This window comes from Polypterus senegalus, chromosome 6 (assembly GCF_016835505.1).
Source record: "Polypterus senegalus isolate Bchr_013 chromosome 6, ASM1683550v1, whole genome shotgun sequence".
Taxonomy (NCBI): domain Eukaryota; kingdom Metazoa; phylum Chordata; class Cladistia; order Polypteriformes; family Polypteridae; genus Polypterus; species Polypterus senegalus.
Window position 1 is genome coordinate 137,777,358 of NC_053159.1, and position 15,212 is coordinate 137,792,569.

Here is a 15,212-nt window from a genome sequence, read left to right on the forward strand (position 1 = left end):
CTTTGGAAATGACTAGTGTAGCAGAACGTGATCACTAACAACCCACAGAATTAAATAAAAGGGTTCATCAACAGCTAGACAAGTGGCTGGTTGGAGGGACATTGATAGCCCTCCCATACTGTTTGAGACCCCTGAGTTAGCTGGTCAATTGTTGGTATGTATTACAACCCTTTATGGTTTGGCTGTCAGTGAAGGAAAAAAAAAATCAGCAAGTGAACTATAATTATTATAAAAGAAGTATGTTAAATTGCCAATTATAACAAAAATCTGCAGCCCTCCAAGATCCAAGTTTGACACCACTGATGTAGAGTAAACATGTGCTAGAATATGAGGTGATTTGAAAGAAAGCCATTGTTACTCAAGCAGCTGTGCCCACTATATACAACATATTTAAAAATTAAATGGTAAAACGATATTGTATACAATATCTAGCATTCTGCTTAGTAGAAAACAACTACTGTAATTATTTTAAAACTTTAAGACGCATAATGTGACATTTACCTGCCCAGCTGCCTGTATACTCAAAATAGCCACTCTGGTTTCTGGATCATTCTGAAATTGATGTACAAGATGAATCCTTTCTGAAGAGGGTACACTTCCATCTATACGAACATAGCGAGCCTGAAAAAGGCACAAATGCAAATTATTATTATATTTTTTTTGGTCCATAAGCACTAAGATAATAATTATAATTTGCAAAATATTGTTAGTTGTATTTTTATTTGAAACACTGCATATTTGTCTTTTCTGGGCTTCTAAAACAAATAAAATGTAAACTATTTTGCTATTTTAATAAAGTAACTTTAAAAAGCAAAGTTCACTTTTGTTATATTGTAATTCTTTTTGGATTGTTGTGTTGTAGTAAAATATGAATAAACTATATATTTGATGGCTAATTTATCTTTTGACCATTATTTTATTTTTAGAAAACCTCTGAATGATCAAAATTAAATTTGTGTCACCAATATATTGTAAATGAAAGGATTCAAAATTAATGTTACTTGTAGTAATAGCAGTAATAGCAGCATTGATTGTACTTATTAAGAAAAAAGAAAAAAAAACAAAAAAAAAACATATAACACTGAATGCCCTGATATACCTATGGCTAGTGTCTTGTACTCTTGAAATTTAGAATATAGTGAAGTTTTGAGAATTGTGGTTATCCAAACGTAAGATAAATGTATTATCCTTTCTCCTGATTTTACTCAGCAAGAATATCTTTGAAGGTATGCATGCTGAAAACTGGAATGACTTTAGAAAAAAGCTCAACTATCTACAGAATTACACAGTATTTGTGCAATGTTTTTAAAAGGTACCAGGATCAGTTTGGTATTACCTGAAAACAATGGAAAAAAAAAATCAATCTAAATGTTATATTCATAGTACCTTAGCAGAATACATTAGGATATAATATTTTTAATATGTTTAACAAACAATGTACACTGGCTTCAAGGTTATACACACTGGATCTGGAAAGGGGCAGGGCTGGGCAATGTCCACACCAATTAATGCTCTGCCCATCTATCCATCCATCCATCCATTATCCAACCCGCTATATCCTATATATTTTGCGCCATTTGAAAATGTCAGTCACATTTATTACCTCTGCTCTTGTCACAATTTCTTAATTTCTGATTTTTTGGCTAAACAAAATAATTAACGCTGCTGCCTTTTTTAGAACATTAGAATAATCTAGACGTGAACAGGTCATTCAGCCAAACAAAGCTCGTGAGTCCTATCCCCTTAATTAGTTTTAAAAGTCCCTAAAGTCCTAAAGTGCTTTGACTCTCCAATGTCATTTTGTGGAGCATTTGTGGGAACCTGTTATTTGGAGAATATTTGTGCATTCTTAAGTTTTTTTTTGTTAAAATTTCTGTTATTGTTGCTGTAGTTTGTTTTAATGTTGGGTTGAATAAGAATATTTACTTGCTTGCTCACTAGCACATCATTTAACACTTAAGTATTTAAAATTACAAATTTACAAAAGTTGATATTAGCGCTCACTTTAAACAAAATTACCTTGTTAGAGTCTGTTCTGGGCATCCCGTAAAGAAGCCATAAACACCATGCAGTAATATCTGGTTCCAAAATCAAAGCTTGTTACCAGCAATTCGGGCACTGCTGCAGTTTGCTCTAACATCCACATTTCAGGACCAACGCCTTTAGGTCAGCCGGTCACTTCAAGCAGTAATGTTATACCTTTCCTGACCATTTCGCAATAATACAGAATAATACAGTACAAGTAGCAGTACAGTTCTTGTGGCTGAAAAATATCTAAGTGATCTGAATAATAGCAAACCATTACAACCACTACTAAAAGTCTCTCCTAAACAAATGTTTAGTCAGATGTTTTGTGCTTTTAATCTGAGTTCGTCCCAATCATGCCCGTGGTTGGAATACTCAATCAAACTGGATACATGCTTTTGTTTCACGTGTCGGAACTTGTTTGCTGGCACAACTGACAAAGATATGGTGTTCACCAAGACTAGATATACTAATTGGAAAGCCTTGCCAGAAAAGGAAAGGGGATTCCAAAAGCATGTATCTAGTCAATACCATTTAAATGCAGCAAAGAAATGGGCAGAAATGACTGGCACAAGTAATGATGAAGACATCTCTGCTCGTCTTTTCATTAATTTATTTGAATATACATTATCCAAGCAATCCAAACTTGCTGAAACATCAAAAAGTGTTCCTCAAAACGCAAAGCATACGTCAAAAAAACATACAAAATGACATCATTTTAATCTTGCCAGTTTAGTATTTGCATGAATAGAAAAAGAAATATGAAAAGGCACAAATTCCTGGATTCTTAATCAAAAGTGATGACACTAGAGACAGATGTAATAAGAGAATCTATCTATAGTGATATGGTTTGTGTGCAGCTCTATTCCAGAAGTACATTTGATTGGTTTGCTGGACTTGACTCAGCTAGATGCTGAAAATATAACCACAGAAATAATCAGACACCTGTCCGCTGACGGTTGACAATATAACCAGCTAATGTTATGATTGGTCATCAGTCAGGAATGAAAACAAGTGTAGGGGTGCAGGCATTGTTGCAACAGTAGCTTGGTGGACATACTCCATATGTGCACTGCTATAGCCGTCAATTATAGTTAGCAATGAAGTTTCTCTGGATCACTCCATTCTTTTTTTCATGATTATTATGTAACCCAGAATAATAATAACCCCTCGCTTAAAAGGCTACTGGAAATCCAGTGGACAAGTCACTACGATGCAACACAATGCCTTGTTGAGAATCAGGAGGATATCCTGAACATTCTGCCTGAGGTGTCTGAAGACAGTGGGGCTACAGAGGCTATAACTCAGAGGCAGCAGGGCTTCTAGAACAGTTGAGGAAGCATAATTTTTTTGAGGTTGGAAAATCTCTTGAAAAAATTCTTAAGCGTCTTAAAGCCTGTAAATTCCATTTTGCAACCCTCAGTACATAAGGCTCATAGAATGCTGTAAGTAAATACAGTGCCTATAAAAAGTATTCATTCCCTTGGAAGATTTCAAATTTTATTGTCATACTACATTGAATCACAGTATGTTTAATTTGGCTTTACTGACTTTTGTCAACAGGAAAATAGTCTTGAACATCAAAATGAAAACAGATATCTGCAAAATAGTCTACATTAATTATAAACATAAAGTAAATTATTGCATATTTAATATAACACACCTAAATCCTCACTGGTGCAGTCCACTGGATTTAGAAGTTACATAATTAGTTCAATGGAAGTAAAAAGGGTTTCAATTGAATATAGTCTAAATGCACCCTATTTGCAAAGGCCAACTTACATTGAGTCAGTATTGTGGCCTGAACTACACAATGAAGAGAAAAAGAATACTCTAAAGAACTATGTAAAGGTGATTGAAAAGCACAAGCCAAGATGGACACTAGAAAATATCCAATTCACTGAATATTCGGATATCTGCCTGGAGCAGTCCGTCTGCAACACCTGTGTGATCATGCAAGAAGAAGATACCCAAGAGACCTTTGAGAACTCTGAAAGAGTTATAAGCTACAGTGTCTCAGATGGAAGAGACTGTGCATGTAAGAACTGTTGTCAAGGTGCTTCAACAGATGTAGCCTTAAGGGCAAGTGGTAAAAAGAAAGCTTTTTTGCAAATATTGCACATGACATCTTGGCTATAAGATTCCAGAAGGCACATGGGGGGCTCTGAAGTTAGCCATAAGGAGGTTTCATGGTCTGTTGAGATGAAAACTGAGCTTTTTGGTATAAGCCAAACACTATCAAAAACTTTCCATACCCACCATATCACATGGTGGTGGCAGCATCATGCTGTGAAGATGCTTATCTACAGCAGGCCCTAAAATGCTTGCAAAAATGAATACAACAAAATATAGGGAAACACTGGAGGAAAACCTGATCTTCAAGAAACCTGCACCTTTGGATAAGATTTATTTTCCAGCAAGACAACAACCCCAGGAATAAAGTTAAAGCTATACAGTAATGGCTTAAAAACAACAATGATAATGTCCTGGAAAGGCCAAGTTTGAGTCCAGATCCTCAATCTGAAAGCCAGAAGTCTACGTGACCATCATCATCATGTCCTTCGATGAAAACGCTAAATACAAAGAGGACTGTTTGACTTATGTTAGGTAGATTGCCCAGAGGGGACTGGGCGGTCTCTTGGTCTGGAACCCCTACAGATTTTATTTTTTTCTCCAGCCTTTGGAGTTTTTTTGTTTTTTCTGTCCACCCTGGCCATCGGACCTTACTCTTATTCTATGTTAATTAATGTTGACTTATGTTTATCTTTTATTGTGTCTTCTATTTCTCTATTCATTTTGTAAAGCACTTTGAGCTACATTTTTTTTGTATGAATATGTGCTATATAAATAAATGTTGATTGATTGATTGATTGAATCCAACTGAGAATTTGGGGCTCAACTTGAAAAAAGCTGTTAGCTCATGCTCTTCATTCAAGCTGACAGAGCCTGAGCAGATTTGCAAAGAAGAATGGGTAGAAATTGCAGTGTCCAGTAGTATAAAGCTGAGAGGGATATCTGTGCACAAAGATTAATGGCTGTCATGGTTGTAAAAGACACAACTAATAAGTTCTAATTGTGTTATATATTTGATCACTTTGCAGAGACCGGTTTATACTCGGACATTAAAGAAACTTTTTCTGCTGATCAGTGCCAAAAAAGTCAAACTAAATCCTCTGTGATTTGATGCTGTATAATAATAAAATGTGAAAACTTCCATTGGGGTGAATACTTTTTATAAGCACTGTATATTTTTATATTCAGTAGAATCCTCTCACTACTCCTTAGGACTTTAAGTTTTAAGGTATCAAAATATTAAATCTTAATAGAGTCATTTTTGTTTCAAATTAATACTGATGCATTCTACACGCTACAAAACATTACATTAGTGGGATGAATGTATTTTTATGCTTCATTATAAAACATGCAGTATGCTATAATTGTGAAACTGTCGCCCATTATTTTGTCAAACTATCTAGTAAGCAAAGATAGGCACCACTTATTCTGGAGAGCAGCACCGGGTCAGCTATCTAGTAACTTGTTATTTGCAACTTATTGTTAATTGGCAGCTAGTTAAACATAAATAAATGCTCAGAATTTTAAACAAGGAAAGTGGAGGGGAGCAACAGATAAATATTTAAATAAATATACATTAAGAATGAATTATCCATAGTGTTATAAAAAAATTAAATAATATTCTTTCTGAATTTTTTAGAAGAGTAAATCCACAGCACTGGTGGTATGTGAGACAGCACAAGGGTAGTTTGGGTTAGCCATCTAATTACAAGAGAAGTTCACTTAATGGGAAAGACTAAGTGCGAGTTAAAAACTAGTTGGATCATAAACCTACAGCTACTGTTGACTGGACTAGGACTACATACACCTTAAGTGTACATGAGATAATTCTATGCACTGCGGTGGGCTGGCGCCCTGCCCGGGGTTTGTTTCCTACCTTGTGCCCTGTGTTGGCTAGGATTTGCTCCAGCAGACCCCCATGACCCTGTATTTAGGATATAGCGGGTTGGATAATGGATGGATGGAGATAATTCTAAAAATGATACCATATGTAGGTAATAACTATAATAATAAAACTATAAAATAATATTTAACATGTATTACAAACAACTTTAACAAAAAAAGGCAAAATTGTATTTTTTGCTGATATCTTTTTTCCATTATTGTCCAGACTCAACTCCAGATGAACATCCTCTGTTTGACTGATGTGTAGACTTTTAATCTTTTATTTTTCAAATCAATGCATTATGTCTTTTTCTGTACTGAATGTCTTAGGTCAATGGAAGATAAATCTTTCTTTGAAGTTTGAGGTCTTTTGCAGAGTGAAGTGAAGGTTTTTCAGTATTACTACATCAGTTTGGACTTTGATTTGTGTCTCTACTATGATGCTGACATCATCCTGCTTCATGACAAGGATAGTTTTTTTAATGTTATGCGCTGTGCTTATTAGGCTTGTGGGCCTAAAAGATAGATTTTGGCTTCATTCATCTACGGAACTATTTTTAATTAGGTCTCAACATTTTCTAGATACTTTCTACCAGATTAGTTGAGATTTCTTATTAACAATACTTTTTGTTCTGCCACTCTCTAATGAAGCTCATATATGTAAATCTCTTGGCAACAAAAAAAAAAAAATCTTGCAGACTGAAAAATTACCGGATGTGAAAAAGAAGACCAACTGTTTGAGCTTTTCTCATGTGTGCCACAGAAAACAGTAAATCCTTTATTACAAGCCACTCAATGGTGTGTCTCACCAGGACCCTTCTTACTCGGTTTTGGAGTACTTTATGTAGATTAATGTTGTCATTATTTTTATTATTTAATTATGTTTCAGGAGATTTTCAGGGACTTTGAAATTTTCTTATACTGTTTTACCTGATTGATGCTTTTCAGTAATATCAACATGGATTTCTTTGAATATATCTGCCATTTAAAGCTGAACTAACCAAATATGCAGCCTTTAAGACAGAGATGCATTTATTTTAAACTCATGTTTAACACCTTCACTGTGCACAGATTGATACCACCGAATTAACTGTGCTACTTCTAAAAACAAATGGTTGCAACAAACTCTCTTTAGATGCGTCGTAACAAAGATGTGAAGACTGTACTTACAACATGAGTCTGTCTCCTTTCACACCTCTAATAATTTTTCATTCTGCAAGATTTTGCTTTCACTTTAACTATAAAATATTATTTGCTCAATTTAAAAAAAACAAAAATGCATTATGATTTCAAATTTCAGATTTAGGTTTTAAAAAGTCTAAGTAGTGTTCAAGATTTTAAATATGCTTTTGAATGTTTAGCCTTCAAATTTGTAAATAATTACTGAAGCTAAAAACATAAAATTTTAACCCTTTAACTGCTGCATATATGTATTCAAATCTAACATAAAATGCTAAGTATGATTTATGCATCTTGCTGGTAACCACTAAAACAGTTCCATAAAATTAGTAACTGCTGAAAAACACACCAATTAGCTCAGTGGCGAAACAATCTAGTGGATTCTTCTTAGCACAGTCACCTGACAAAATATGGGGTTGGTGAGCAGACTGTAAAGAGTCAGATGTTATGAATTTAGAGATTAGGAAAGGCTGGTGAGATTAGTCAGAGTGAGAGAGAACAATTCTACTGACCACACACAGCTTGCAGAAGTACTAGAAGAACTTTTATTAAAAATGCATGTAAGGGAAAGATAATGTTATGGTAACATATATGCAAAATAAAGCAAGTAGCTTTCATAACTTCCTTGTAATGCTATAAAATCTTTAGTGATGACAACAAAGTGCAGCCACTTGGAATTATGTGAAATGAAATGTTTTAAAGTGCCAATGAATAGACAAGGAAAAAGCTACATTTTCAAAGATGGCTTTATTTTGAAAGGGTCTTTAACAGCAAATGCATTGTATCCTTACCTTTGCTTCAATGACTGCTTCTGTGCAGGCTTGGAGCATCACAAGATGATGAGCAAAAACTAAAAATTTTAAATGATCATTTTCTAGCATCATTTTGATGTAATCCTTTACAGCACCTGCCTAAAATGTAAAAAAAAATATATATATATTTTTATTCTTCATAAAAGTTAATTTAATCATGTAAAAGCCTAAACATAAAACCTAAAGCTTGCCTTTAGAAAGCTCAACACGGAAATAAACTATATCAATATGCACTAAAATCAGGGAAGGCAAATGCTAAGAGTAGACAGCTCTCATGACATCCGGCCACACACAGAATAATTCATCAAGCTAGAAGTAAAGAAGAATGCTGTCTTTAAAATGAGAAAATATGATACACAAAACCTACAAAGTAGAAATAAAAGTTACAAACAAAAGTCCTAACTAGCATTTCTAGGTTTAGGTACTTGCCTCTGTCTCTTACCTACCAGGTGGAAAAGTTCAATGATAACTCCCTCTACCAGCACAAGGTATTCAATTAAAAGATCACTTCTCCAATGCACACTTTCAGACCTTTCCATTACAGTGGCAAGGTCAACAGGCATAACTGCCATATTTGGGGAACTGAAAATCCACATGAGTCTGTTGAACATGAAAGAGATTCTCCCAAAGTTAATGGGTGGTGTGCTTTGGGAAAAAAAATCGAGTCATAGGGCCATTCTTTTTTGAAGGGCGTGTTGTTAATGGTGATAGCTATTTAGAAATGCTGCAAAATTACTTTATTCCTCAACTTGAACAATTAGGACTGATAAAGAATACAATGTTTCAACAAGATGGTGGTCCTTGTCACTTTGCTTTGCATGGTAGACAGTTTCTACATGAGAAATTCCCTAACAGATGGATTGGAAGAGATGGACCATTTTATTGGCCTCCACGTTCACCAGATTTGACTCCACTGGATTTCTTTTTATGGGGACATGTGAAAACTAATGTTTATTCAACCAAACCTCGATCTTTAGGAGCAAACTAGGATAACCAATGTGATTACTGGTATTACTTAAAATCAGCTTGAAAATGTTTTCAGAGAACTACAGAATCATATTATCCTTTGTATTAGTAATTATGGTGGACATGTTGAAAATTAACAAAAACAATAAAAATGTAAGTGTTTCTTCTTTCCAATCCTTTTCACAGATTCTTTCTATCACATATACTTACAAAGTTACAACTATTTTAAATTGCACACGGACTTTATGGACACCCTATATGTGTGGTCTTATACATACACAAACAGTCTGCAAAACTTTAAAACAAGAACTTCATAGACTCCTAACATGAAAGGAGGGTTCAACGTTTAGTAGGCTTAAGTCCAGAATGTATTATCATTGGATCGAAAGATGAAACAGCATGTAATACTGAATGCACAACAGTACTGCAGTGTTTGTTTGACTCCTGTTGAGTAACATATGTCTGATATACTTCCAAGATCAACCTTATGTCTACCTGTATCTGCAGTTTACCTTGTGTCTTTATTCCTAATAATGAATTGTTCAGTTTGATACTGTATAAACACGAACTCTATTTAAAATTACTAAAATGTCACACAACAGTCTAAAAATCATAAGAGAATATTTTTTTTTAAAAATATAGATTTGTTACTACTAATTTATTGATAAACTGACATGAAAAGGAACTTGACAGATATAAATCATTAATATTCACCACTACAATGCTTATTATTATTTTCTGATAAGAAAACTTAATTTGTTATATTAATTATAATTATAAGATGTAATATAACAAGGAATTCTAAGCAATTGACTTACACTCAGTGGTCACTTTATTAGGTACACCTGATCTGTCACCAGATCTAAAGCTAATGGAGTACCTTTGGGACATGGTGGAATGGGAGATTTGTATCATGAATGTGTAGCCAAAAAATCTGCAGCAACTGTGTGATTCCATCATGTCAACAGGGTCCAAATCTCTGAGGAATGTTTCCATCACCTTGTTGAATATATTCCAGGACAAATTATGGCAGTTCTGAAGGCAAAAGGGCATCCAACCCAGTACTAGCAAGGTGTACCTAATAAAGTGGCTTGTGAGTGTATATTGTTAATAAAGTTCATTAGACTTAATTATCAATTATCAACTTTTTCTGCTGTTCTTTTTCTGGTTTTCTGTGGTGGCGATCTGCGCCACCACTACCTGATCAAAGCTCCATGCAGTCCCTACATTGATGGATTGAAGGCCAGAGGTTCACATGACCATCATTTACAGTATGTTAGGTAGAATGCCTAACATGGCATAGCGGTCTCATGGCCTTGGAACCCCTGCAGATTTTTTTTTTTTCTCTCTAGCCTCTGCAGTTTGTTTTTTTTTCTGTCATCCCTGGCCATCGGACCTTACTTTATTCTTTGTTAATTAGTATTGCATAATTTTTATATTTTTTATTTCTTCATCTTGTAAAGCACTTTGAGCAACATCATTAGTATGAAAATGTGCTATACAAATAAATGTTGTTGTTGTAGACTGACGCAAGAAGACAACTTTTAAAAACCGACCAAGCAGAAATAGATGCTGTAAAATCATGATTAGATTCTTTCATCTGAAGGCCACAATGTTAGATAAAATAGCCTTATAGTTTTCCTGCTTAGATTTTAGTCCATTGATACACTTTACAATCTCTTCATTTCTAAAGTTGTTGAATACAATAAGAGACATACTAAATTAGGTGTCATATCTACAAGTTACTTTCCATTTTCATGCAAACAAATAGCTAACCACAGTTACTGCTACACACTCATTTAATGGAAATATCAGATGTTCCCTCTGTCAACAATAAACTTCACTTCTCAAAGACAATGACCCAAATGAAATGTATATTTCACGTCTTTTGTCATTGATTTTTGGAACTAATAATGTTCCTTTAGTATTAAAATGACATCTCCTTAAGAACAAAAATCTGTTCCTAGGTCTTCAGAGTGACTCTACTTACATCTATTTTTTATAAGAATCTTTGCTTTGAGAGCTTGGTTCACTTGATTTAAATAAAAATTAATCTTAATCTTTTAATACCTACTTTGAAATATGATGAATATAAAATTGTAAACTAATGCACTGCAAATATACACATTTAGAAAGGCTGTCAGGAGAAACCAATTAAATTGTTTTACTCTCATGCTTCAGCTGCTCTGCCAAGTAGTGTGTATTAAGTTTGGAGGTCTGCAGTTCAAGTCTAATGGTGACTACAGGCAATTAAAATCATCAAAATACTACAAAAATATGTATTATACAATAACAAATCAGTTCATTAGTTTATTAATTTAGTAAATATACATTTATTTCATAACTCTAAAATGCTCAGTCATTTTTGCAACAGGTATTTGGATCTTGTTGTACAATATGAGAATTACACAACAGCAGAGTACTAAACAAGCACGATTGTGATAACAGAAATATTGAAAAACAATGGACGCGTAGTTTTGCAAAATAAGCTCTTATCTAGGTGCAATAACTAAACAAAAGAACTAAAAGCAGGAGCCAGGTAACCAAGAAGCCAGTTGGGAGGTGTAGCTGGATTTGTAAGTAAATAGTTAGGCTAAGTCTTGTCAAACTAAAGAACGTCTCGAGCATCTGGAGTGTAGGCTTTCCTCTGTTCACTGCTCAGTGGGCTGACAGTATAATATTTATTACATTTTATGTAGCACTTCACTGATACTTGCTTATCTTTGTAAACACTTCTGTGTGTGTAAGCACTTTAACATACACCATGATAATATACAATAAGTTTGTTAACATTATAGCTGAGTTATGCCCAAGCTGACAATGGGAGCATATGAAAAAAATCCACTTAGCAGCATTCCTGGAAAAGGTAAACCTCTGGGGGTCCACAGTCAGTTTTAACAGACAAAATCACAATACTTTTTTCTGATCTTTTTCTCTAATAACGTTTATGCGTTTATGTTCAAATCATTCCTGTAGACCAAACTTTCTTTCTTTCTTTTTGAAAATGCTTCTCCTGCATACAATAAATTACAATATTTAGCCATGTGTTATCTTGCTGAACTTTTGCTTTACTGCTGGTATCAATATTTATGGAGATGTGGTTTCTTGTTATTCACATGGAGTCTGATAAACTCCTTTATCAAGGCAATTTGTGAAAAAGGTTCATATCAAAGGTGTTAGTATATATGAAACAAAGACTTATTTTACACATCTTTTATTGCTCATATAGGGCGAACAATGTGCTTTAATTAATAAATAAATCAGGCCCTTTTCAACTATCCATTAAGCTATATTTATGCTTAAACAACTTAATGTCCTGTGGACACTCTGGATCTTAGGAACTTTTAAATCAAAGGAGAAAACACCTGCGTCAATCTTGTCATTCCTAAACAGACTTGCACATTATAGGACAAAGTAGACATTCCCTATACAAGGATGGTTAACCCTTGTATACATACCTCAGGTTAATAGTGGCCTGTGATGTCATGTTTACAGCTCCCATGGGGTCTTATGATACACTGTGTATGCAGTTCTTCCCCACGCATTCCTCAATGTACTACAGAAAATATGCCACAATAGTTTAAAATTATTTCATTATGGTTATTTATTCGTCTGAGACATATTGGGTTGCTAGCATCCCTGAATGAGGTAAAGTATCAGTGTTCATTGTATGTTCATTTTGACTGCATTTCTATGTTGTCACTTTTTATGTAGGCATTTACGAGTTTGGACTGATGAAAGAAAACTAGAAACATTCCACACTGTTTATCAGAAAATCAAGCCCTTGTTGTTGATTGCAGATTACAAGTCAGAGAGAGAGAGATGCTTTGCAGAGTGATACTTCTAAAGCCATGAGATCATGAACATTGTGGGCAGGAAATTGTAGAGAGCCAGAACTCAAATGAGGAAAACGAGCTAAAAAATGAAAGTGGCAGTCAGCTGTAGCAGAAGCACAGCATGAAAAAGCATAAGTCACATCACCGGAAACAGCTTCCTGTAGAAGTAAAAGTGGACAAAAAAGGTGTCATTACAGATGTGTTCTATTGTGTTGCTAATTATTTATGTATTTATGAATGTAGAGAGTTAACAGATAGGATGCCTGTGAAAGGCATGCAGCAGAGAGACAGATAATGAACTACAGAGTAAGGCAGTGTACAGTGATACTTCTGATGCTATCAGATCCTGAATGTTCTGGGTAGGGAATTGCAGAGGGGCAGATTTCGGAAGAGGAGGAGACTGAAAGTAAAGGGGACAGGTAGCTGTAGCAGCTCCACAGAGTGAAACAGCTTCTTGCAGAAAGCAAAAGTGTACTGAAAACACAGAAGGTACTACATATGTTCAGTGTAACTAGACTGCATGGAGTAAGATTTGCTGACAAAAATAATTTAAGTCAAATTTCATTTCACATGTGTCAATTACGCTTGCACTTCTGAAAGTTATGCTTGCTTCTGAAAATGACGCTGCTCCTAAAAAATACACTTTCGCTTCTGGAAGTTACACTTGCTTCTGAAAATTACAAGTATAATGAACACACTCTCAAAAATACGGCATTGGACAAAAGATATTTGCATTCAAGGAAGAAACAATCATGCCACAAAGGTAGAATGCTGGAGTTATTTTTGACAATGATTGTACTTCACACTTAACCTCCTTACAGTGGCTCCAAAGGACAAAACTCAAAAAACAAAATAAAACTGACACAATGAAATTAATTAAACAATGACAACATGTAATTAACAATAAAAAGTGAGAGCATGAAATCAAGAAATTAACAGCAGTGCCTTTTAAACTTTACATAACGTCTTAGCTGAGTGTCCATATGTTTGTTATACATGTATAGGAGAGCGAGATGTTGCAGAAAGTTCTCAACCTTCGGATTTTGGCACTGTTGGTCATAGATTTGGGGTTGGGGCGGAAGGCATGGAATTATGACCTCGCCCCCCTCGGAGGATATGAATATATACAAAACTACAAATCAGATGTAAAGATCAGGGGCTTTGCACAATATAAAATTCTGTAGCAGCCCCCCTCGTGACGGCACTGCTTTTAAGTGAAATTGGTTTTAGCGCTCATGATTTTGCTATGAAACCATTGAGTTAGATTACCAACCGAGTGTGGAGAATGTTATGCTCTTATAATGGAGGAACATTTAGGACAAAAATAAATAAGCAAAATAAATCAAAGAACTGTGAAAATTGACAATAAATACATAATAAAATGAAATATGGGAGTTTGCAAGTTCTCCCTGTGTCTGCAGGGGATTTCTCCCATGGTCCAACCATGCAGGTTAGATGCTTTGGTGGTACTAACTTTTGTGTGTGTGTGTATGTTCACCCTTTGATGGACTGGACCCTTATGCTGACTAGGATAGGCTCCAGCAGACCCCCGTGACCCTGTTCAGGACTAAGTGGGTTTGAAAATGACTGATTGACAAAAAGGAATAAGGAACAAAATGCATATTTTGTGACGCATTTAATTATTTATACTTGCACTTCATGTTGTTATTATTTATTTAGTGCCACATTTGACCATTCTTTTAATTTATTTTCACTTTATTTATTTGTGTGTTTATCCATGCATCTATCCAATTTCTAAACCCATTTTATCCTGTGCAGAGACAGAGTCAAAAGGAATCTGGAACCTATTCCAGGAAGCATGGGGCTCTTTTCTTTTCTTTTGTCTGTGCCAATTAAATATCACATAAATCTCATTCATTAGATTACAACGTGCCAACTTTGCCCGTCAGTAAGACCCATGTAGCCATGTTGGGACAAGAAAAACTCAACCAAAATTTTAAAAAGGCATCAATCTTGTCACAAAGTTATTAAAATTAGGGTGCTTCAGTGCCATTTAACCCAGGCATGTCAAACTCACTACCATTGGTGGGCCGCTTCGACTGCCATATGTGCGCCAGCGGGCCACACTGTAACAAATACTATTATACTGTTATACAAAGTTACTGTAGCTTTCTTTCCAATAATGAAAACTTTAAAAAATGTAACACTTAAAAAGTTTAAAGGAAAGCAATTTATTTCTGTACACTCTCTGTACCACAGTGTACAATTAGAGTCTTAGCTAGGTCCTTATATTATTATATTATATTCATTGCTTGTATAGAGATCTATTACTTTTGTTCCGACACTTGACATCTCTTGTTAGTAACCAGTTTGTCAATATCAGGCTTTAAATCTTGTGCAGCTGCAACTTTTATGAGGGATGTAAGGTGCTCGACAGTAAGTCTTGAGCGATGTGGGGTTTTTCTAGCTTTCATTA

At 34.8% G+C, this 15,212-nt stretch overlaps 1 protein-coding gene across 3 annotated transcripts in view; it reads right to left on the minus strand.

Annotated features, from left to right (window-relative positions):
• zranb3 (zinc finger, RAN-binding domain containing 3) overlaps window positions 1–15,212 on the minus strand; it is a 356,241-nt gene that overhangs the window by 53,988 nt on the left and 287,041 nt on the right. For all 3 annotated transcript variants that reach the window (XM_039757317.1, XM_039757315.1, XM_039757316.1), the window contains exons 9-10: window positions 7,953–8,072; window positions 502–621 (exon numbers count right to left, since the gene is read on the minus strand). In XM_039757317.1, coding sequence (XP_039613251.1) covers window positions 502–621; window positions 7,953–8,072 — 240 coding nt within the window. The remainder of the gene's footprint in view (window positions 1–501; window positions 622–7,952; window positions 8,073–15,212) is intronic.